The sequence below is a fragment of the Astyanax mexicanus genome, chromosome 12, assembly GCF_023375975.1.
Source record: "Astyanax mexicanus isolate ESR-SI-001 chromosome 12, AstMex3_surface, whole genome shotgun sequence".
In the NCBI taxonomy this organism is placed as follows: Eukaryota; Metazoa; Chordata; class Actinopteri; order Characiformes; family Acestrorhamphidae; genus Astyanax; species Astyanax mexicanus.
The window spans coordinates 42,037,634-42,063,192 of record NC_064419.1 but is presented as its reverse complement, the minus strand read 5'-3'; the positions used below and the strand labels follow the sequence as shown (position 1 = coordinate 42,063,192).

General features: G+C 37.3%; 1 protein-coding gene and 1 long non-coding RNA gene across 8 annotated transcripts in view; both read left to right on the top strand.

Moving 5' to 3' along the window:
• The window catches only part of kcnq2a (potassium voltage-gated channel, KQT-like subfamily, member 2a), a 69,118-nt gene that overhangs the window by 24,599 nt on the left and 18,960 nt on the right, over window positions 1-25,559 (top strand). For 2 of the 7 annotated variants that reach the window (XM_049486170.1, XM_022679351.2), the window contains exons 3-14: window positions 93-219; window positions 1,923-2,098; window positions 3,502-3,630; window positions 3,867-3,977; window positions 4,623-4,718; window positions 6,283-6,377; window positions 9,470-9,532; window positions 9,788-9,817; window positions 11,192-11,245; window positions 21,354-21,541; window positions 22,761-22,808; window positions 23,295-23,312. In XM_049486170.1, coding sequence (XP_049342127.1) covers window positions 93-219; window positions 1,923-2,098; window positions 3,502-3,630; window positions 3,867-3,977; window positions 4,623-4,718; window positions 6,283-6,377; window positions 9,470-9,532; window positions 9,788-9,817; window positions 11,192-11,245; window positions 21,354-21,541; window positions 22,761-22,808; window positions 23,295-23,312 — 1,135 coding nt within the window. Of the gene's footprint in view, window positions 1-92; window positions 220-1,922; window positions 2,099-3,501; window positions 3,631-3,866; window positions 3,978-4,622; window positions 4,719-6,282; window positions 6,378-9,469; window positions 9,533-9,741; window positions 9,818-11,191; window positions 11,246-21,353; window positions 21,542-22,760; window positions 22,809-23,294; window positions 23,313-25,559 lie in introns of those variants that run through there. The other 5 variants (XM_049486172.1, XM_049486171.1, XR_007441496.1 and 2 more) reach the window with 5 other exon arrangements.
• LOC125806206 (uncharacterized) lies at window positions 12,878-15,003 on the top strand. The gene is made up of 3 exons (XR_007441497.1): window positions 12,878-14,157; window positions 14,198-14,557; window positions 14,787-15,003. It is a non-coding gene; the product is annotated as an uncharacterized LOC125806206 (long non-coding RNA).

Here is a 25,559-nt window from a genome sequence, read left to right as displayed (position 1 = left end):
TCTGTATGTATCTACTGGTCTTATACAGCTGACTAAAAAGGTTTTAATGTTTTTGTACTCAATTTTGCTTATGCCTTTTTCTATCTTTTCAGGAAATCGTCACCATTGTGGTGTTTGGTGTGGAGTATATAGTACGAATATGGGCTGCTGGATGCTGCTGTCGTTACAGAGGATGGAGAGGGAGGCTGAAATTTGCCCGCAAGCCTTTCTGTGTTATAGGTAAGGCCAGCTGCTGCCGCCTGCCTTTGTGATATTGTTATTTTAACAGCTCCTCTTATGATATTTGGCTCTTTTCTCTATCTTTCTTTCTATCCCTCTGTCCCCCTGGTGTTCCATATGCTCCTCCTCTTTTCTCCTATGCATTTCTCTCCTGAGACAAGAGAAATGTGCCTTGTGTGCATCTTTGGCGTAATAAACCAGCAAAGTGGTTTGGCGCACTCTAAACTGAGACACTCGAGCTGTCGGTTCTGTAAAAAGCGCAGCAGAAACAGGCTTGTCGTTTGTCATCTGTCTCTAAACGGTTCCGTTTCACGCACCGAATAACTGCAGTGGCTGTCAGACAGGTCTCAATCGTAGTCTTTCTTTCTGTTCCTCAATCACCTGCAAAGAAAAAGGCTCTAAAATAGGTCTTTACATTACGGGAAAATGTACTATGCAAAGGCATATTGCCAGTTACACATTTTATAGTGACTTTCTAGAAACTCAAGGAGGCTTTACAGTCACATTTTTACACACAACCATTTAAACTCAGCACTCATCTACATAGCAGTAAAAAGGGTCAGCCAATAGTGCACAGCGTACTCTCAACTGGAAACCACCATCCACCTGGAGGACTGCATCCAGCACTACAGCGTTTACAGAAGACAGAGTGCCAATTTATATCGGGGAAAAAGTCATACATACATTTACACACATACACACACAAACATGTATGCATACCACACATACACATACACAACAGATCAATCTAAAGTATTTAATTATATTTAATTAGAATATCCAATTAAAATGATCTCCATGTTTTTGAACTGTGGGGGGAAACCCACACAGACACGGGGATAACAGGGAAACCCCACCCACATATTGACTTGAACCCGAGTCCCCAGTTCCAGGAGGCAAATGTGCCAACCACAAAGCCACCATGCTGCCCATTGTTCCTTTAGTAGATAAAATAGAATAGGTATAGAAAATTTTCCAAGAAACTGAGGAACATTAAGGAACTAAAAGGGGGAATCTACTAATTGTCACAGTTTCTTTAACATAAAACTTATTTGAACTTATTTATATTAAACACACTACATAAGCAAAGTATATACTGTATATACAAACAAAACAGCGAGTGGAAATGGAGGAGCTACTGAACTAATTCCTCAGTGTAGGAAATACAAATTCGCCCCAAAACCGAAATAAATAGGAGTCAGTGTCTCTTCTCAGCTCCAGTGTCTTTTAGAGCGTTTAGATGTCGCCATCATGCTCCATGTGCAAAACCTGATATCACGTGACAATGCGATGTCATGTGACTAAGAAAGCCAAAAAACTCACTGGTCCTCTTGTTTTTTTCAATTGTAGAGTTTTATCACTGAGTAGAAGTGTAAAATATTTTTCACAGACGTCCCCCTGAGAAATAATCCCATCCAGATAGGGCTATAGAAGGTGTTACCATCCACATTGGACAGCACAGTGGGTGGTAATGATATAGTGACTGGTGGCACCTGGCTAGAATTGCCTGTGGCTCCCAACACATGTTCCGCAGGTCAGTGCAACGTTATTTAGATTCAGTGGGACATGTCAGTTTAAAGAAACTCTGTAATTTTGAAATTAAAATATTTAATCTGTGGAGTGTGGTTTATAAAAATGTTGGATCTTCTGGGTCATGATGACCCTTTCCTTCTGCACTCAATAAATTCTTTTCTTTTCTGCAGACATCATGGTGCTGATTGCGTCAGTGTCGGTGTTGGCGGCCGGATCACAGGGCAACGTGTTTGCCACCTCAGCCATTCGCAGTCTGAGGTTTCTCCAGATCCTCCGTATGCTGCGTATGGATCGGCGAGGTGGAACGTGGAAACTGCTGGGCTCTGTGGTGTATGCACATAGCAAGGTGTGTGAGTGAGTGGTGGAGGGATTGTGTTTTATATAAGAATGAATGGATAATTTTTAAATTAAATCAAATTAACTACTGTTCCCATATGAGGACAAAACATCTTGTACAAAGACAAAGTTAAGTTTTTATAGTTGATAGGTCCTACTAATCCTAAATAGCTAGGAGAAATTTTAAATTAAAAAAATGCACACCAAGCGAAAGTCCAGGTCTCAGGAGGTTATTAAAAAGGGGTCTTAAATTATTAATTTTTTTATTGCAGTAATTCTTGAGACTATTTTTCATAGTTATTCACTAAATTTAACAAATGTCCAAAGCCCAGTTGATATGATACTGATGTGACAGTTAGATTAAAAACTGGAGCGTTCATTTAAAGGTCTCCCTCTGCTAAAATCCACTTTTTCCTGTTGTTTGTGAAATACTATAGGTCTCCCTGAGTTGTTTATGATGCTGCAAATGAAACTGTTCTTCAGCCTCAATTGTCTTTAGTAGCTAAGAAAAGAAAATACTCAGAAAAACGAGTCGATCAGGAAAGGCTTTGGTGTCTATGTAAACCTGTAAATTGGTATTAATGGCCCCGCCCTCCTTGACTTGGGACCACCCACAAACAGAGCTGAAGCTGGGCTGCAGCAGAGCAGAGGCGACAATGTCTCATTAGTTAAGGAGAAGCTTACAGCTCTGTTTACACAGCTAGTTAGCTTTAGCTATCTTGTGTGAGTAACTATAGGTTTAAATCGGATCTCCAGTGGATTCCACGTTTTACTGAGACCTTAAATAAACACTAGGGAAGCATAGTTTGAGTTGGCACCATTCAGGTCGGATTTTATGATATAGAGTGGACTCTGGGGCTTTGACGTGGTGAAAAGGCTCAAGCACTGAATTCACCAAGTCTGAGGTAAGAGATTAGAAGCATTAGTTTAGCTGAAAGAAATGTTATCAATGTCGTGATCGAGCGATGCTGAGAGTCTGATGTTAAGTGAAGTTTAAGGGTTAACTTTAGGGTTACCTAGCACTCAGTGCTATATCTTTATAACTAAGGCTGAGTTTTAGAACTGTAAAATTGACTGTGGGGTGAAGGCAGGCAGGCGTTAACTGTTGCAGTGCTGTTAGCCAATCAGAGGCGATATTTTTGCATGTATGAATATTCCATATTCATGAGCAAGAGCCAAAATCCTGTCCTTTTTCAGAGACCACTAATCCAGTGAAGTAAAGTAGAGTTGTACAGAAACACCGAAGCACATTCTTTTTACAAACTAGACATTTTAAGATGAATGAAAAAACGATGGAATGAGACCTTTAACCATATCAGCACTATCTAATTATATGGTTTATACATAATTAATTTTCAGCACAGTTCTGACTTGTTTCTGAATGTTTCTAAATGTTTCTATTCCTAAACACAGGAGCTCATCACTGCATGGTACATTGGCTTCCTCTGTCTCATCCTGGCCTCTTTTCTGGTGTACTCAGTGGAGAAGGATGACAATGCCGAGATGTTTGAGACCTACGCTGATGCTCTGTGGTGGGGGCTGGTAAGTAATGTGGTCAGAAACATTAGCTACTCTCAGCTCTCAGTGCTGCTGCTCCAGACTCAGAGCCCCGGACAACTGCTGCACTTTAATACGATTACTCTACACTCTCTTCTACAAGCGAAATCTTAGAATGTCTTTTGTGGAAGTGGCTGAATTTATGCTTCTGGCATGAAAAAGGGTAAATAATCACATTACCACTCATGATGAAATGCTGTGATATGATCTCTCTTCCTCAGATCACTTTGACCACCATCGGCTATGGGGACAAATTTCCTATCACATGGAACGGGCGTCTGATTGCTGCAACTTTTAGTTTGATTGGAGTGGCCTTCTTTGCACTTCCAGCAGTAAGTTCCTGACATAGTGCTGCCAGAATTGTTAGATTTACAGAACAGGCTTCTTTTCTCCTTAGCTTTCCTTTTGTACATGTGATAGGCCAGTCACTATAGTTTAGATGATGTACTGTCACAGAAATAATTGCAATAAATGAATTAACAATATTCATATTCAAATACATACATATTCTGCATAAAAAGTATAAAAACACACCTGTTTTTAGACAAAGTCGATTTGCCAGTTCTTCTTTATAAGAAAAAACATAACATCCAGTATCAAGATCCACAACAATTATTGAGGTCAGGTTGATATATTGAACAATAACTCACTAATTTAATTATCAGGGCAGGCCTAATGTCTGGTATTATTGTTATTTATTCTTCAGCAATTACATAAAATAATTGAGGTGTTATGAAGTTGATAAATAGGTCTATAAGTTTGTAGGCCATGGAGTCAATAAATGTTTGGGGGTTGAAGAAGTGCTAAGACCTTTTCTCTTTTCCCATTTCTCTCTCTCTCTCTCTCTCTCTCTCTCACTCTCTCTCTATATATATATATATATATATATATATATATATCCCTTTTTTCTCTGTCTCTTTCTCTCTCTGTACCTCTCTCTCACTCTCTCTCTCTCTCTCTCTCTCTCTCTCTCTCAGGGTATCCTGGGTTCAGGGTTTGCTCTGAAGGTCCAGGAGCAGCACAGACAGAAGCACTTTGAGAAGAGAAGGAACCCTGCTGCATTATTTATTCAGGTCACTAACATCCTGCTGCAAACAGGAAATTGTGTAGATCCAGACTGAGCAAATGGAAGCTGTTAAGGTTTTCTAGGTTGGATAACATTTTGCGATCAGATGCATTTCTTAAATATATATATATATATACATTACATTACATTTGGCATATACATACATATAAGCAAAAATGTTTGTGATCTTTTAATAATGGGTGTGTAAATGTAAAACAAGATCAGTGTTAGTGTCAGGGTGCAGCAAATAGAGAACAATTTATTTAACACGCACAGAAGTAACAGGAAACACCTGTGGACAGATAATGATGGGCGGAGTTACAAATTAACACACGTGGGGAGCACTGAGAACAAGGGCGGAGACAAGGAGAACAAAGAGAGGGCCATGTGCTATGAGGAAGGTTTATAAACAAACAGGAGGGCAGGAAAAACACAGAGACAGACAGAAGAGACACGGAACAGGAAGAGAATGTGAAAGATTGAGGGAATGAAATTCGAATATCAGCATAAATAAAGGTCTACTGTTGAGATAAATAAAAGTAATCTACACATGATTCATTTATGGTAAAGAAAATTAATGCTTGTTTCCTGATTAATAGCATGCGCTAAAGTTTCAAATATCGTAAAACAAATCAGACACATGAACTTAAAGTAAAAAAAGTTTACTGGGGTGCTGGAACACCTGCCCTGGCCCTTTTTTTAAGTGTATGTGTGAAAGCAATACCCGTTTTGGCGGGAAACTACCGTATTTTACCCCTCTTCCCCGCTGTCTTCACATATTAGTATTTTCCTGTGAATTTCCTGTATTATATTAAAAAATGAGAAGACAGGCCAATGACCTCTGTGTGAATGTGAAATCTCTTAACACCAATCATGGTGCCGGTTCAAGGATAAAGTCCCGCCTTTCAGGAGAAACAGCCAATCAGCTTGCTGATTTCTAAGAGAAAGGTATCTAACCATGTAAACTATGATTAGATTGTATCTGATAGCTGGCTGAAAATTCATTTAGCTAACTAGTTAGCTAGAAGCTGGATGTTGTGGATAACCAGAATTTAGTACAAAACTTTATGTTGGTAGTTTAAAGCAGTTTCTTAACCTTGGTCTCTGCCCTAAAATAGTGTGTTTCCAACTGGTCCAACTGATCAGCTAATAATCAATCCTTTATTGAGTTTACCTGTTAAAATCTCTTAGCCCCCTATGGACCATTAATCAATCATTATGTATATCCAGCAGTGTATTACACCTCATACCACCACTTACTTTATTATTTAAAGTGCCTTTAAAGCAGAGAAAGCTCTAAAATATGCAGAACAGTGGAAATATTCAGTAAAATATGCAGGAACAGGGTTGAGAAACACTGATCTAACCTGACTTCTATTCATTTGTAGTTTACAGTAACACCACAGTAAGACCACAAATCAACCGGTTATATTGTAAGGTATGTTTCTGTATAAGGGGTAAAGTTAATCTGAGTGGATCATGAGTTGATGTCCAGGCAGGTGCAGAGCTACTGTTTTGTGGCCTTAAAATAATCTTTATTTTTCCAAATTATGCATTTGCTTTATCTTTAGTCTGCCTGGAGGTTTTATTCCACGAACCTCACAAGAAGTGACCTGCTGGCAACGTGGGACTTTTTTGAACAAACTGTGTCAGTCCCAATGTACAGGTACAGTACAGCTACATGCAGTTTGATCTGTTACAGTTATCTTTATACAGGGGTTGGACAATAAAACGGAAACACCTGGTTTTAGACCACAATAATTTATTGTGGCGACGGACAGTTCTGGTGGAAACAGGACATTGAATTCTGCTGTGATTTGATCAGCCATGGTTTTATGTTTTTTGGATACAATCCAGGTTAGCACCAGGGGCCAGTTGTTCAAAAAATGTAATCCGGATCAAAATTATCCAGATTTGGTAATCACATTTTTTGCTATCCAGGATCAGGTGATCTGTCTTACTTTTAAGCCAGTTTTTCAAAGCAATTTTGGATTGGATCAACCTGATCCAGAAACACAGTTTTCAGGATTACCTAATCCGGATTACCAGCTATGTAAAAAACAGATAGAAGAACCAACAGGGGTTGATGACTCTTTTTCTTGCAGTAACAAGATACTGCTTATTGCAAAACAATACGAGCAATTGAGCGTTTAAATGGAGTTCTGCAGAGACGCTTTGCATGACTTAACTATTTGCGAGTCGAACCACAGGGAGCATGCAACATAACACTTGCATGTATTGTCCTGCACAACGTTGCTACCAGACACAATGTCCCTCTCTGTGATGTTCATGATGCACCTGAGCCTGTTGAAGAACCAGAACAAACTCTGGAGTTCTTTGCAATTGTTCGAAATAATTTTTGACAGCTTCATATCTGATGAATGTTTCCTTGACATTAATATACAGTGATGAATGACAGTGACGTAGATGAAAAAATGAATGTATTATTTTTGTTTGTTATTGAAATATTTTTGGGGGTTTATTTCATTGTTTTTATTTTTACTTTACTACAGTAAAATTGTAATTGGTAGCCTATGTCTACTTTATCACTGTAACGGTTAAACAGGTCAAGTGCAAAATAGAAATAAAAGTATATACACTAAATTGTACAAATACATTTTTTTTACTTTAAAACTTTGATTTTAAAGTTTTACCACATTTACTTCCTGAAATCCACCTTGAAATCCTACCCCTTGTTGGGATCAGGGTAATCCTGTTTTTTTGGATCAAAGTTATCCAAATCCTACTGAAAAGTTTTGAACAACAGAAACTGAAGGTTTGATCCATTAACAAACTAGGATTGGATTACATGATCTGATCCGATTTCAGATTGCTTCTTTCCCTTTTGAACAACCTGTTTTCCAGATTTGATCCAATCCGATAACCAAAATCCGATCAGATTACCTTTGAACAACTGGCCCCTGAACATCCCTTTCAGACAGCTTCCTCTTACAGCATCCACAGTTAATCCTGTTGGATGTGGTTGGTCCTTCTTGGTGGTATGCTGACATTACCCTGGATACCGTGGCTCTAGATTCATCACAAAGACTTGCTGTCTTGGTCACAGATGCGCCAGCAAGACGTGCACCAACAATTTGTCACCAATAATGTTGTGTGCATTGCAATATTTTGAGCAGTAAAACTGTGCTCCTACCCTGCTAATTGAACACACTCTGCTCTTACTGGTGCAATAATGTGCAATTAATGAAGATTGGCCAACAGGCTGCTCCAATTTAGCCATGAAACCTCCCACACTTAAATGACAGGTGTTTCAGTTTCATTGTCCAACCCCTGTATGTGCCACATTCAGTGTTTTATTTGAACTACCCACAGAGGTTTTTAAACTCCTGTCATTGCTCTTAATGTAACCACTGTAATTTAGAACTAATATCTCCAGCCCCAGCTTTTTTTCAAGTTAAATTAAAGTGCGCTATTTGCATTAATGTCTACCTGCAGGAGCTTAAACTGAATTGTGATGTGAAGTTGTCACTGGGCCAGCATACAAACTGGCTCTCTCCTTATTCTCTGCCAACACCTGCTTTTAAAATGAGCCACGTAATTCTGGCCAGTTTTACTTTTCTAAGATGAAACAAGTCACTTACTCTGTTTATTGGTGCCATCCTACTGCACCATTACATTTCTACTCTGAGATAGGGAACAAGCATTTATGCTTTTTCCTTTTGTATTCTGTTAAATTTATTCACTGCCTTGTAGATGAATGCTAATGTCATCCAACTATCAAGAAAAAAACATATATTATTATTTAGTAAGTAAAAAGTGTTAAACAAACCAGAATATGTTTTAGATTTTAGATTCTTCAAAGTAGCACCACTTGCTTAGTTTTGGCTGGATTTTCTCAGTCAGCTTTATGAGGTAGAGTCACCTGGAATTCAGGCTTTCAGTTAACAGCTGTGCTGAACTGGTCAAGAGTTAATTACTTGAATTTCTTGCCTCTTAAAGTGTTTGAGAGCATCAGTTCTAAAGTTGTGAGGAGGTAGATTTACAGGTATACAGTGAATAGCTCTATTTGAAAAAGGTTCTAATCCATACTATGTCGAGTAAAAAGATCAGAAATATTCCAAGAATTTAAAAGTATCCTCAAGTGCAGTCGCAAAGATCATCAAAAATGTTACGATAAAACTGGCACTCATCAGGACCACCCCAGGAAAGGAAGAGCAAGAGGAAGAGTTCCCTCAGTTGAGGATAAGGATAACAGGATAAGTTCATCAGAGTTACCAGCCTCAGAAACCCCAGATTAACAGCTCCCCAGACACAAGCACCTAAATGCTTCACATATATACAGATTGAGTATTTTTTGGTTTGTTTAACACTTTTACTACAGTTACTACATATTTCCTTTTGTGTTCCTTCATAGTCTGGATAGTCTGTAACATTTAAAACGCTTTTATTGTGGTAATTTCTGCCCCTGCAGCGCCCTCTCAGGCTCACATGTACTATAGGTGTGGATGATGTGTCCGTGCAGTTTGGTACATATGTAACATATCATAGTATGCAGATCAGTCAATCAATAGTACCGCCCACTGCTGACGTCCATTTATCTGCATCTCACTGCTATCTGAGGCACACTGATGCTGCTGCAGCTTAGCCAATCAGCTCTCTTTCTGCCCCGCCCCTAAACCCATACATACATTAGTGTTCCTATAAATAAACATCATGTTTCTGTAATATTTACCTTTTTTTATTTGACTGTTTTTTGTTTTGTATTAAGGGCATGTTCTGTAATCATGTTTTTCCCAGGATAATTCCTCCTCTCAATCAACTGGACCTCCTGCGCAGTCTGAAGGGAAAATCTGGATTCAGGTTGGACTTGCAACTTATTTATTAGACTGGATTCTTTCATTCAAATCATTGATATGAATCAGTTTGCACAGCAGTAGTCAGTGTACTGGAGTCATATACATTCATTTGACGTCAACTTATTCTTTTTTTAGATCACACTGATTTAGATTTGTTTGGAATTTTTGACAGTTTAATGTTTCAATGGTTAAATAATGCAAATTGTCTCACAGCAAAGGTGTCTGTGTCCCTCTCTGCTCCCCTTTTCTGGAACTAAAGAAAGGACTCCCAGCTTGAAACGTCTTTTAGGTTGGTTAAATCCTTCATGTTTTCTTAAATTCATGGAACACAGCTTTCAGCAGCCCAGCATTTACAAAAGTCATTCATTTTTGTCACAACGATTTCACTCCAATCGATTGCAAAGTCTGTAAATTATTACTTAAATGCATATTTACAGTAAACATTTTATTATTGTAAAATGACTTATAGGCTATCGTTAAAACATGTTGACCTCTAGACTATTTGGTAGCACTTCCTGTTTTCAGTATTTACAATGTAAAACATGATGGTGAATTCTACACTGTAAACCCAATAATTTCACTAAACTTTCTCAAAACTTTGGTTGTAACCAATTACCTAAGAAATTTTAATATATAATATATTTAATATATATATATATACAGATATATATATATATATATATATATATATATATATATATATATATATATATATATATATATATAATATATATATATATATATATACAGATATATTTTAAAATAAGTTGTTAATTAAAAAAAAATATTTACTACATTGGTTTTAGTAAGAATTGCATAATTAATTTAACGTGTGCCAACTTAACCAGAACACAAAATATATGAAAGTATGCATGAATAGTATTTTTTTTGTTATGTTGATTGCTTTGCATAATAATTCTGCTTAGAATGTGATAGTCAGATAAATAAAATTTTGTAGTTTTGTAGAAAAGAAAATGATTAAAGAAAATGCTGTGGATGAGTTAACAGCATTGAGAGCACAGCCAATGTAATCTACAAGTAAGGTAGATCTAAGTTAGCTTGGGGAGGAATGACTACACACTAATGGTCTGTGTAAAAAAAAAAAAAAGGTATGCCAATAGATTGTGCCAGAAGCCAATGGAAAAGAAGATTTCAATGGCAACAGACTAAACTCAGTTATTATGAATTGATTCAACTAAAAAAAACCCACTTGAAAGTACATGTGCCCACAAATGTTCACTTAACTTAAAATAGTTGAGTAATGTTTGGAAATATTCAATTTTTATGTAAAACTGGTTTCATTTATTTCATTAAGTTCAGACAAATAGTGGCTTTACAGTGTACATTTTTGTATTTATCCCACCATATTTAACATCTCACATAAATACTGGTGAGCAAGTGATACCAAACAGTTAAATCACAGGCATGTTACACTGAGATTTTCTGCTTTTGACAAGTGAGTACCCTGAAAACATATTTATTGTTTCTGTACTGTAAAATCAGTGTAATTAAGTGCATAATTAATTACAATCAGGTCATTATTTTGAACCAATATTCTTAATTTTCACCAATTCCTTCACATCAGACATATACCCTTCACCCTTTTGACCATTCCTCTTATAATGTTTTGTCTCTCTCAACACCCACCCATCCACATTTGCAGTAGTGAGGTTTCACAAAGTGGAACTTGCTGTGGGTGTTGCCCAAGAAGCCATAGGTACCGTTGCTCACGGATACTAACATCTGCACGTCCGCGTTTTTCTTCAGCACTTGGATCTGTGACTTTTCCCTGTCTATCTATTATTTCTCATTTGTGACTCAGTTTCTGAATATGTTTATTCATATTTCCTTTTGACAGTGTATCAATGTCAATTAATCCTTTTTTTTGAGGAATTTAGAGGAAGATTTCTTCATTTATGTTGTTGTCAATAGTTTCTGCTCCTTGGGTTATGAAGAACTGTGTAGAATATACATTTATAATTTGTAATTTTTGTTCATTTGTTGTCCATTGAGCTGTCCAGTGATGGTATAGTTACTTTGAAAAAGTAATCCGATTACTGATTACTGATTACTCCTTTAAAAAGTAACTTAGTTACTTTATGGATTACTTGATTTTAAAAGTAACTAAGTTACTTTACAAGTTACTTTATTAGTTACTTTCAGCAGCTGCAGACACCACCTCCCGCCGCAGCGCCGCCTTAAAATAAAAACTATAACCAGTTTTGCCAATACTCCCTTTATTGGAAAATGCATTTTTAACAGCAACAATTTATCTCTAGACATTTAAAGTTGAACTATTTCCTGATTTTTTTTTTATAAAAATAAAAGACAATTTCTCTTGAATTAACTTAACATAAATTATTTTTTTTTTTTATAAAAAATTAAATATGGTCTTTCTTGATTTCACTTAACATAAATACTTGTTTTTATAAAAAAGAAAAATAAAGAAAGTCTTTCTTGACCTGAAATATTTAACACTGTAAATCTTAACATTGAACCTGTTGTTCTCTGCAGGGCAGCAAAGAGTGGTTTTATAAAACTAAACCGTGTATATGGTCTAGGCCAGGGATCACATATATGCGGACTGCAGTCCGGGTCCGGACCCAGACGTTGTCCAGTGCGGACCCAAACCAGTAAACTACTGAAAAGTATTTAATTTTGACAGCGTTCATTTAAAGAGTCAGAACGTTTCTTGTCTTTACGGTATACGCGCTCTGCGGCACAAAATCTTCAAACGCTCTCCTCTGCCAATCAGATCTGTGCAGACCGCTGCCCTGGCTAGTGAATTGGGATGCGGCCGGGAAAAACCGCCTTTATAAAGAGATAGGGAGCCCGAGAACTGGCGGAAAAATGAGAACAGGCGGAAACTAAAGACACGCCGAGCGCGAGGGGAGGATTGTAAAGGTGACGGGAAAGGGAGCGGTGTGTGTGTGTCTGTGTGTGAGTGTGAGGTGGAGAGAGAGAGAGAGTAACGCACAGTGACTTGGATAAGTAACTTTAATCTGATTACTGGATTGGAAATAGTAACGCGTTAGATTACTCGTTACTGAAAAAAAGGGTCAGATTAGAGTAATTAATGTAAGTAACGCGTTACTGACATCACTGGAGTTGTCTTAGTCCTTTCAAAAATACTGCTGTGAACAATAATAACTCATCATCAAGAAGACTTCAAACATTCAGCTTTAATTAAGTCTTTATAGGCAAGTCTGTTCAGTCTGCTGCCATCTTTGCAACCATATCAGATAGGGCTGCACGATATTGGAAAAATTTGGCATCACATTGCTTTTGTTTTCGACGATATATATTGCGATATTAAACAATGCAGGACCCGTGACAGCCCCAGCCCCGCCCCCACCCCTGCGCTGTCTCACGACAGAGATCCAGACCGTCCGAGAGCTGAGTCAGCGCTTTAGAGTCAGCCAAGCACTCAAAACCCGAGGAAAACAGCAAAACAACAATAATCAAGCATTTAAATTGCTTTTTAAAAGGTAAATATATGCGTTTTTCTAGGATTAAAAGCAAAACTGTGCGGAACTGAGGTGCACTGAGGCTTTCATCATGTATGCAGCCATGTGGAGGCCATGCAGTGTTCACGCCCGCTCCCCCTCCCCCTCCCCTCGCCCTTCTCAAGCAGAGACGGCGCTGCTCACGTAGAACGCTGTGTATCTATTACTTGTGTCAAATTGATGCAACATGACGTGTTTGTTTTTATTGCCTTAGGTAACTAGGTGACTATTGCGCATGCGCACATCGCGATGACGATGCTTAAACGATATATCGTGCAGCCCTAATACTAGAGGTTATACCAGATACCAGATTCCCATCTCTATGAATAGGGAAAGATTAAAATACTAGTAATAATACTGCCAAATTTTTATTATTTTTTTTAAATCAGTGATAAAATCTGAATTAATAGTTTATTGAATTTTGCTCAGTAATGCTCAATACAACATGATATTCCAGCTTGTCATGGCTACTGCACTTGCGCAGATCTCCACATTAAGGGATGCTTTCCTCTCTAGCATGCTGACCCTTCTCAGTGCTTCATAAGCTGCAAGCTGATTGGCTCTATTAGTTAAAGGTTGAGGCGTTATCTGTAAACAGGTAACATATTGAGCATTATGAACTCTGCTGGTCATACTTCAAATTGATGCCACCCAGCATTTCAGACTTTAGTTAAACACCAGATTAATCTCCATAAATGAAATTTACAACTGCAATAAATTAACTAATTGAGTTTGACATCTGCTATAACATGCCACAAGGTGAACAAATTTTCATCTGCAGCAAACTGCCTTTGAGTGTGCATTGCAGAAGAAATCAGCCCCACTGAAAGCTAGTTATTACATAAACCACTTTCATATTATTTTGTACCACTGTCATATTTTCTTTTAAAATACTTACCATTAAATGCACTTATTTGGAGTGAACATTTTGCAAAACCTGTATATATACACTATATTGCCAAAAGTATCCGCTATCTTGCATTGCTGTATTTAGTGATGTGAGGTTTGGATTTGGGAGGTTTGAAGCTACATGAAGTTTGGAGGTGTGTAGTGATGAACTCTGAAGCTACATAAAGTTTGGAGGTGTGTAGTGATGAACTCTGAAGCTACATGAAGTTTGGAGGTGTGTAGTGAAGAACTCTGAAGCTACGTAAGGTTTGGAGGTGTGTAGTGATGAACTCTGAAGCTACATGAAGTTTGGAGGTGTGTAGTGATGAACTCTGAAACTACATGAAGTTTGGAGGAGTGTAGTGATGAACTCTGAAGCTACATGAAGTTTGGAGGTGTGTAGTGATGAACTCTGAAGCTACATGAAGTTTGGAGGTGTGTAGTGATGAACTCTGAAGCTACATGACGTTTGAAGGTTTGTAGTGATAAACTCTGAAGCTACATGACGTTTGGAGGTGTGTAGTGATGAACTCTGAAGCTACATGAAGTTTGGAGGTGTGTAGTGATGAACTCTGAAGCTACATGAAGTTTGGAGGTGTGTAGTGATGAACTCTGAAGCTACGTAAAGTTTGGAGGTGTGTAGTGATGAACTCTGAAACTACATGAAGTTTGGAGGTGTGTAGTGATGAACTCTGAAGCTACATAAAGTTTGGAGGTGTGTAGTGATGAACTCTGAAGCTACAGGTGTGTAGTGATGAACTCTGAAGCTACATGAAGTTTGGAGGTGTGTAGTGATGAACTCTGAAGCTACATGAAGTTTGGAGGTGTGTAGTGATGAACTCTGAAACTACATGAAGTTTGGAGGTGTGTAGTGATGAACTCTGAAGCTACGTAAAGTTTGGAGGTGTGTAGTGATGAACTCTGAAGCTACGTAAAGTTTGGAGGTGTGTAGTGATGAACTCTGAAGCTACATGAAGTTTGGAGGTGTGTAGTGATGTAGTGACTCTGCAGAAAGTTGGTGAACTATGTGCACTATGCTCCTCAGCATCAGCTGACCCCGTGAACTCTGAAGCTACGTAAAGTTTGGAGGTGTGTAGTGATGAACTCTGAAGCTACATGAAGTTTGGAGGTGTGTAGTGATGAACTCTGAAGCTACGTAAAGTTTGGAGGTGCACTGTAAACCCAGAAGTTGTTTGAACTCAAACAAATTAAGTCTGTTTTACATAAAATTGGATATTTCTAAACAATACTCAACTATTTTGAGTTAGTTGAACATTCTTGGGCACATACACATTCAAACTGAGATCTCTGAGTTGAATCAACTTATAATAACTGAGTTTAGTCTGTTGCCATTAACAGCTTCTTTTCCATTGGCTTCTGTCACAATCGATTTGCATACTGGGTGTGTCCCCCAGTTTGTAGCACTCACCATCAGTGTGTAGTGATTCCCCCTGGGCTACCTTAGGTAAACTTGTAGATCATATATTACGATTAAATGCTTGGTCTCTGTGTTGTAGCTGTAGAACAAGCATCACTTACTGAGCTGCAGTGACTCTGTGTTCTCACTGTGCTCTCAGTTCTTTTAATTCGTTACTATTTTCTTTCATCTACTTTTCTAAGAGTATTTTAAAAAATGTTGAATGAAACCGGAAAGAAGACTAAATACAAGTTCAGGAAAATATGAATTTTAAATATATATGTATATGTATTTGTTAAGTTCATTGTACTTTAAAATTATATTACATGAACTTAAAATTTATTAGGTAATCGGTTACAACAAAAGTTTTGAGTTTAGTCAACTTATCGGGTTTTACAGTGTGTGTAGTGATGAACTCTGAAGCTACATGAAGTTTGGAGGTGTGTAGTGATTTAGTGACTTTGCAGAAAGTTGGTGAACTCTGTGCACTATGCTCCTCAGCATCTGCTGACCCCGCTCTGTTATTTTACACTGATGGAGCACAGTCGCAGCTGCTTCTACTAGGTTATAATAATATCACTGACAGTTGGATGGGGAATATTTAGTAGTGAATAGTGAAATTACACGACTGGACTGGTTGCTACACAGGTGCTGCCTCCTGTCACTGTACCACAGTGCTGCAGTTCACAAAGCTCCTGAGAGCCTGAGACTCATTCTTTCATTAATGTTGTTAGAAACAGTATGGATGACTAGCTGCTGTTTTTATACACCTGTGGCCATAGAAGTGATTGGAACCTGAGTTCAATGATGATTTGGACGTGTGAGCGAATACTTTTCGATATAGTGTGTATAAATACGTTTGCAAAAGTGTTTAAACTGTTTTATTTTGGCCTAAACTTGTTTCTATGTCAGTATCGTTGCTCGTACGCTCTGCACAAACCTTTTTTTCACACTTCTTCAGTGTAGGAACTCGGCACACATGTTTTGACAGGGTGTTGCTTTCACTTGCAAGAATTCAGCACATCCTGCTTGTGAAGGTTTGCAGTTATCCAGATTATTAAGTCTAGATGTAGTAAGTCAACATTTTAAACCATCAAGTGCCAGGAAGTGTTTCAACCACTCATTTGAACCAATGAAGTGTTTTAAACGGGCGGTGAAATGTCTTCCTCTTGACTTACTACTGGGCTGATTTCACACAGAGTCACTTAACGCCTGCTCGCCTGCCAGGTAACAGCATTGACTTCCTGAAAGCAACTAAAGAGAAATTGTTGTCTAATTCTTGTCAATTTTTTTTTTTATATTTATTCAGTTGCATTAATTTTCCCCAAGATCTTGTAATAATGGTGGAAGAGTTGGAGCAATGCTTAAAGTCTTCTCCAGCACATCCCAAAGATTCTCAATAGAGTAAAGGTCTGGACTCTATGGGGCAAATCTATGTGTGAAAATGATGTCTCCTGATGAATCTGCTCAGGTTAAATAAATAGGCAGATTAGATAACTAATAAAATAATCATTAGTTGCAGCCATAATACATATTAAACATTGCCGTATTTTTCGGACCATAAGGCGCACTTGAAATCCTTTAATTTTCACATAAAATCAACAGTGCACCATATAATCCAAACTGAAGTCTCGCTACCTTAATGTAATGTCTACAGCACGTAAAATATAAATTCATTACATCAGCTAACGTAGCATTTATATACCACACAATAACCTTTATAGTTAATAATATATTCTACAGCAAAATCCACAGTTAATCCTGCGAAAACACACACATTGCTATTGGCTGTTATCTTTCATCAGCATTCCCACCATTAAATTTTAACTCATCATCCACATATTTTGACACTGGGACTCCAATATTAAATGTTAAGGAGAGATGTGGGAATGCATTTATATAGCTTGGATAATGCATTTTAAAAAGCTTGGCTATTGTTAAATTTCAAAGTAGCTTAATAAAAAGATAGAAAATAAGTCTTACTTTAAAAATTGTAATACACCAGTGTTTACTGTAAAACTACTAATTTGAGTAACTAATCCCTCATTAGGTCTGCTGCAGTGTATGAAGCTTTTAGTTTCTTGTTCACATTTCCCTTCCACCTTAAAACACATTTCCGTTCCACCTTAACAGTTTCCCTGCATTAAAACACATTTTCTCTACGTTAAAACACAGTTTCCTTTTAGACTGTGGTAGATGACATAGTATTTTAAGAGTTTTACACATTTCTGCTTTGGGTGAGCAGAAATCACAAACAGTCCATATAAAACAGAACGTGGATTCCTTTTGGAATGTTCTGTTCCACCTTAAAATAGCGCCAAAAATAATATCTACAGCCTGAAGCCTGTGTGCCGTCACAGCTGCATTTAAGGCGGAATGGTAAATTAGCAGCATTTAAGGGGGGATAGCAAATTCAGGTGAGTTATTTATGTAAGGAAAAGTGTGTTTAAAGTGCATATTAAAGAAAGCTAAATAGATAACAGCTGCTTACACGTAATGCTGTAGTTTAAGCAGCTTGTGTAACTTAACTTAGACACAAACCACCTGACCAATAATGATCCAGCAGGCAGGTAAATGAGAGGAACGCTTATTAACATGGAATGGTTTGATCCACTTTAGGGGGGTTTGAAATCGTACCACAATATTCTTCCAGGCATAGATACTGCATTGTTTTTGTAGTATTTAACATTATATGTAAGAAGTATATTTAAATTATTTAAATGTTTTGACCCCCACCCCCCCCCCCCCCCCCCCCCCAAAACTATTGTTTTTATTCCTTTACGGGGGTTTAAGTCTTAATTTAATCCCCCCGTAATTCGCACCCTGGTCTTATGTATGAATTCTACCAGTCACATTTTAAGGAGCTCTCTGCTGAAGTACGGAGTTATAAGGGTTTGTTGTCAGAGAAGTTTCTCCAGCACTAAGGCTGGGTGCAGCAGCATTAGCATTAGCCCGCTAACCACAGCACTAGCTATTTCGCCATTCAGAGGCGAGTGTATTTCTACTGTAGTCTGCGTGTTTTTTGGTTAAAACAAGCTAAGTGGAACGAACTGCTTGCTGATAGCACCCTGGTTTAACGGAACACTCAGGGTTCCTCAGTCTAACGCTATTGAGCAGCAATTATGTCCCACTAGCGCTACGGTTAGCGACTAATGCTAATGCTGCTGCAGCCAGCCTTAGTGTTGGAGAAACTTTACTGAATACTCATAAGTAAAAACTCACCTTTACCTAAACTAGATGTTAATTGATAGCGTGCCTTATAAAATTTTATGTGCCTTATAGTTCGAAAAATATTTGCTAAATACTTAATAAATCCGCGACCCTTAATGGATGAAGCGGTTGATAATGACTTGACTTGACTTGACTACTTAATAAATACAAAAAAGCTATTATATTAGCAGTTTATCATTGTCATAAAACAATCTTAAAATGACAGTTATCATGACAAGTCTAAGAACAAGTAAAAAACGTTTTCCTAATGCATGTTTTATTTTTTTATTGCTGTGATTTTTAATATTCTGTTGCTTTTGTAATTTTGTAGTTTAAGAGGTTTACTTCAGTTTTACATTAAATTACATTACATTACATTTGGCAGACGCTTTTGTCCAAAGCGACTGTAGTTAATTGTAATCTATTGCCTTTTTAAAATCAGTCTCACATGAAATAAGACCTATATGGTTACTTTTAACTGGTTAGTATATTATTACAGGGTCTATCAGCAGCTTCCTCAGCAGGACACTACAACACTGTTAGTATAATCTGTTATAAGAAGCATCAATGAACAAAATTTTACTGAACACTGTAAAAAACATTCTAGCATAAATTAAACACATATATTGTTAATGAAAATCCATGCTGTGACCTGCCAGACTCAACGTTAAGTGGTGTGGAATAACCCTAATGTTGGTTAACTGTTTTTAAAACAAGTTTGACAGTTTTGCACCTGACCATAAAATTATTGTTTTAAAAGCTTTTTTTCTTTGATACCAAATGATTCTACAGTGTACAGTAGCAGTCAACAGTTTGGACACACCTCTTCTCATTCGATGTGTTTTCTTTCTTTTTATGCTTTTTTTTACATTGTAAATTTAATATTTTAATATTTTTTTTTTACTTTTTACTATAGAGTTCCATACGTGTGTCACTTAATTGTTTTCGTGTCTTTTATGTTAATCTACAATGCAGAAAAAAATTAATAATAATAATTAAATAAGAGGGTGTGTCCAAACTTTTGACGGGTACTGTGCATTTCTTTGTCCATTATTATTGTTATTTTAATGTTAAAATCCAAATACTTTCTGTTTGTACTCTCAGCATGCTGTTCTACGTGCATGCCCTCTGTCTCTCTGTTGTTCGAGTGCATCTTTCATGGCTTTGGCAGCATGAGGTTCTGCTGTTGTATCGGGGGATTGTGGGATGTGCATGGCATGGTTGTTGAGGAGCAGCATTATAGACTTCTGTGTTTTTGTAAGTTTCTTGTCGTAATATTTTACATTTGAAAGTGGGGAATAAGGTTTAGGATAGAACCAGTTACAAGAAGCCTGCAAAGAATAAAATTAGGTTCAGTCTGAGATATGATTTAATCAAACTTCTTTTCCACTTAAGGTTGAATCGATTTAATGATCTGTAATTCACCATTCACATGAAATGTATAATGAGGGGGCAGACATTTGGTTTATTAGTTTGTGGAAGTGGGTAAAAATGGCACAATGTCCATATTCTGTTTAGGTATGTCTCAGAAATTAAAGTTTCTTTTCCATACATGTTTTAAAATGACCCTTTAACTCCCGTGGAGGTATAGCGGGTTCTTGAATGAATATTCCTTATTAGTAACCTGCTAGTCACACTTATGAAACAGTTAAACAAGGCTTCAAAAAGCTCTTGCCTCTTGTAATTGCAGCACGAAACTGGTACAGTTTTTCTCCACAGAAATAAAATATAAATGCTTCGATTATTAGACAATTTAGAGGCTAATTTTACCCAGATTTTGTTGTGCTTTTTCCCCTTACCTTGGCAAAATTTTTCATTTTTGTCATGGTTGGACAGGACTCATACATTCACAGATAAGAATTAAAGGCTTTATTAAATAAAGCCACAGCACAAGGGGTAGTCGAAATGAGCGAGATCAATACTGGTAAACAACAGCCAGAGAGAATAAACATAACAAATACGGTTAACAGTCCAGGGGTCATACACAAGGAGGCAACAATAGATAAATAAAATAAAATAAAAACAAGGTTGTAACAGGTGGGCAAACACAGACAATAAAATAACATTTTGTAGAGAGGAGAACCTTCAATACTCGGTAGAGTGTGTGTGAAGTGAGGGGGTATATATATCTAGTGCAGTGAACAGGTGAATTCAATACTCAGGTGATTGACTTCCTGGAGGAGCCATTTGCAGTATCATGTGATTATATCTGGGCATAAAGTCATACACACATTCACACACTAAGTTTCTGGGCAATTTAGAACATCCAAGGTACCTGATCTCCATGTTATTGGACTGTTGGATTCCCCAGAGGAAACCCACGCTGACATAGGGAGAACATTGAAACTCCACCCAGATAGGGACTTGAACCCAAGACCCCAGTGGCTTAGTGCTGGGAGGTGAATTTGCTAACCGCAAAGCCACTACGCCAAATTAATTCATTTTTCATGATTTTTTATATGATTTTTATATGCTGTGTGAATTTAGCCTATGAGGAATAGCCTAAAACGCTAAGCATAACTAAACAAAATACTGACCTTTTGTCATTCTTACCCACTAATTAAACAAATAGAAGTTAAATTATTTCTGTACACTAAAACAGCTTCATCATTCACTTAAGGGTTAAATGTTATTTTTAAGTTGTTATTTCCAGCAATTGTTTCATTAATTTGCAACCACTTGACTTATTTTAATCATGTAAATTCTAAGCACAGTTGTGATCCACTGTACGTGTACCAGCATGTGATGCTTTACCATGTCTTTGCTTTTATTCGCATTGTGTACTCCTCAATGGTCTCCCACAGTCGTAAGGCAAGTCTAAAAGAGAAGATATTCGCCAGCCCATCTAAGAGTACGATAGGAAAGGATACTGGAGCCGAAGAAGAAGCAGAGAACAGTCCGAGCAAACTGCAGAAAAGCTGGAGCTTTACTGAACGCAACAGAAACAAACAAAACAACAAGATTAAAGAAGGAACTCGACAAACCAATGAAGGTCAGAAAATATTTTTATATTATTACTGTTTTGTTCAACACTTGTCTCTTGTTGTTGTACATACATACATAAATACATACCTGTACATATTCCACATTTATTATATCTATATCTTATATTTTATACAGCTCTGGAAAAAAATAATTTCTGAATTTAGTTTCTGAATATTGTTGTTTTATTCTATAAACTACAGACAACATTTCTCCCAAATTCCACATAAAAATATTGTCATTCAGAGCATTTATTTGCAAAAATGAGAAATGGCTGAAAAAACACAATAAAAGCTGCAGAGCTTTCAGACCTCAAAAGGTTTATATTTATAAAGTTTTAAGAGTTCAATATCAAATCAATATTTGGTTTAACAACCCTGTTTTTTAATTACAGTTTTCATGCATCTTGGCATGTTCTCCTCCACCAGTCTTACACACTGCTTTTGATAACCTTATGCCACTCCTGGTTCAAAAATTCAAGCAGTTCAGCTTGGTTTGATTGATTATATTTCAGAAGTTTTTTCAATTTGGTAAAATAAAAGAAACTCATCATTTTTAAGTGCTCTCTTATTTTTTTATTTTTTTCTGCATTTGCACTTTTAGTGTGTAGCAACAAAAGAAAAATCACAATGAAAAAAGACATTTGACACTGTAGGTTGCTCATTTGTCTCTAAATTTTAATAAAACACACACTCACTCACACACACACACACACACACTGCGACCCTAGCTTGGCCACATTAATTACAGCAGCCCACAGTAAGGCACTTATACAGGCCAACAGACAAATTGCATGCTCACGATCTTGTACTTACTCTTTCTGTTTCTATGAGCTTTGGCCTTTAATTAGGGGTTGTCTACTTAACAAGTGCAGGTTATAGTCACAGTCACAGTGGTGTTCAAAAGAGGGTACTCATGGGCTCTCCACTTATTAGCATTCAATAACTGGAAGCTCTTTATTTTTTTATTTTGCTAAAAACTGAGATTTCTGCACTGAATATTTTTTTCTAAATGTACAGTACTGGTTTAACATCTGTAGATTTGGATTTTTTTTTTTAGCTGATGTTTGGGGTTGAGTGCTCACGGGTGGCCATAAATCAGACTAGCTTCCCTCCATAAGTTAGATCTTTGCATTGTCATGCCATGCTGTGATCAGCTTTAAAGATATCTCTCATTTCTCCCTGCTCACTCTCACCGCTTCCTTTCTCATTCCTCTTGACGGAAAAAAGTGCTGATTGAGATGCAGGATGAAGACATCGGATTGAAGAGGTCTCCAGGTTAGGCCGTGATCCAGAAATATGATCCCAACGCATGGGGATGACACTGCAGTTTCCCGTAAAATATTAGTAATCAATACCTATAATTTTTTTTGTGGAAGTTTTTGAACTCTAGCCTGTAGATTTCCTCATTTATGGAAGATAATTATTGTTTTTATAAATGTGGCCCAACATGCCCACAGCATCAAAATCATCAGTCACCATTTTATTGTGATATGCCAGGATATTTTAGATATTGGGTCAATTTCCCACAGTGGGATTAAGCCTAGTTGTACACTACATTTTAATAATTTTAATGAAGATCTCAATTTTAAACACTATGCTTAATCCCTGTGTGGAAAACTGGCCCATAAATACAATAATAATCCAGTAATTTCAACAACTAGTGGGTGGCATTGTCTGCATTGTTCTTCAAACCATTTTCATCTGAAATCTTTAATCATTTCTCTTCCATCTCTCTCTCTCTCTTTCTCCACATTTTGGCAGCAATTGAGGGGTTGATCAGTAAGGAAAATCACATTTTTTGGGGTTTGATGCTTTTTCTTTCAAGCCACATTAACACACCGAGTCTGAGTCAGCTGATGAAAGAAAGAGTGCATGTCTAAAAATGGCTTTTTTAATTACTGAGTTGCAGCTTGCCTTAACAAGATTGCACTTCATGCAACACCCTCTGTCATAAAGTCTGCTGACTGCTGTCTTCCCAAAAAAGACTGCAAGAAAAAAGTTCTTACGTGGAAATCGAGCCGTACGTTATGCTATTTTCAACTACACTGACATGCCACTTGCCATGGCGCACAAATTAAAATAGCAGCTAAAGAATGCTTATAGGTGTAAAATTGACTTTGGGTGTAGTAAAACATGATAAAGAGTTCTAACCGTTGTTGAACAGTCCACCTCCGCTCTCGCACAGCTTTCTGAGATCCAGCTATTTTGTGCAGTTTGTCCAAAAAGGCTAGGATGGGTTTTAATGGGGCATATTTTGCCTCTGCAGATAAATCGCTTTTTCCACCTTTATCCAGTAGCTCAAAGTATCTCCACACCTCCTTGGTAGAAATAAGAGAGCCCTGACATTTAAACTGAGGCATTAACTGAGGCAATAACTTAAAAAGTGCAAAAGAAGCTTATTAAAAACACTGTTTACAACGTGTAGCATAATCTACATCTCCAGGCACCACCAGCTTTAAGTAAAGTCATGATCAGTAGAGTGACGAGCACATAATGTTGACGGAAGCATATGCTGTATACATGAAGAAAACGTGGCCGGGAGGTGTACTGTGCTCAGACTGCAGCTTCAGCCGGAATAACAGAGGTGAAGGTGAAGGGAAATGAAGACAGAATGATTTGCATTTGTGCTTTTCCAGGCTGCAACATTATACGCTTGTCACTCTACTGATCATGACTTTAAGATAGCAGCGCCCAGAGATGTAGCCAACACTACGGGTTGTAAACAATGTTTTTAATACATTTCTAGGCCACGTTTAAAGTTCTTAACGCCTTGTTTTAAATGTCAGGGCTCTCCAGATTCTACCAATAAGGTTTGGAGCTATGAATAATAGTGAAAAAAGCAATTTATCTGCAGGGGATCCATTAATATGCCCCATTAAAACCTATTCTAGCCTGTTTGGACAAACTGTAAAAAATTCTGGATCTCAGAAAGCTGTGGGAGAATGGAGGTGTGCTATTCATCAAAGGTAAGAACTTTTGTCATTTTTTACTACACCCAAAGTCATGTGACACAATGAATTGAGGAATGTTAAGTTCCAACATCCTGTTATCCCATTACTTTTGGCATGTCAGTGTACTTTTAACCCTCAAATAAATAATTGCATTGACCATACTGGCAATAATCCATTATGTGATGCAACAATTGTACTGTTTTTATGACAGAATGTGTTACAAGTATATTATATATTTTTCTATTTTCTCCACAAATAATTTGCATTAACCTGCATGAGGATATCTCTCTGCTTTCAGAGGAAACATAATTAATTGTTTCCAATATCCAGTGTTTTCAGCAAAAAAAATCACTGGCTATTATGTTATTTGAATGGAATTTAAGTTTAAATTTGCATTCATATGATCAAACAGTATAACCTAAACATGATTACATATTGTTTTTATATTACAGTGGTATGAAAAAGTTTGGGCACTCCTGATAATTTTCATGATTTTTCTTTATAAATCATTGGTTGTTCAGATCAGCAATTTCAGTTAAACATATCATATAACAGATGAACACAGTTATATATGAGAAGTGAAATGAAGTTTATAGGATTTACAGCAAGTGTGTCAGGGCCAGACAGGAAGGAGACTGGTGCAGATACAATAAAATAACTTTTATTAAAGTTATAGAGTAAACAGGGGTAGTCAACAGAAACAGGGTCAATACCAAAAATGCACAGTGTAGAGAAACCATACCATAAACGGAGGACAGTCCAGAGTTCATACACGGAAAGGCAGTATCACAGGTTAGGCAAAAATCCAAAGTACAATAAACAGTCCAGGTCATACACGGTAATCCAACACAAGGGAGCAGGCAAAAATCAAAGTCGGTAGAAAACAAAAACAGGATCATACACGGAAAATAGCAAGGGCAAGAGAAACGCTATGTATTGTAGGATTTACCAAACAGATACTCGGCGAGGTGTGAGTGTGAGCATGGTCCTTAAATACTCTGAGTAATCAGTACTCGGGGCTTCCTGGTGGCGTCATGTGACGTGACATGTGATCGGGAGTGTGTGTTGTGTCATG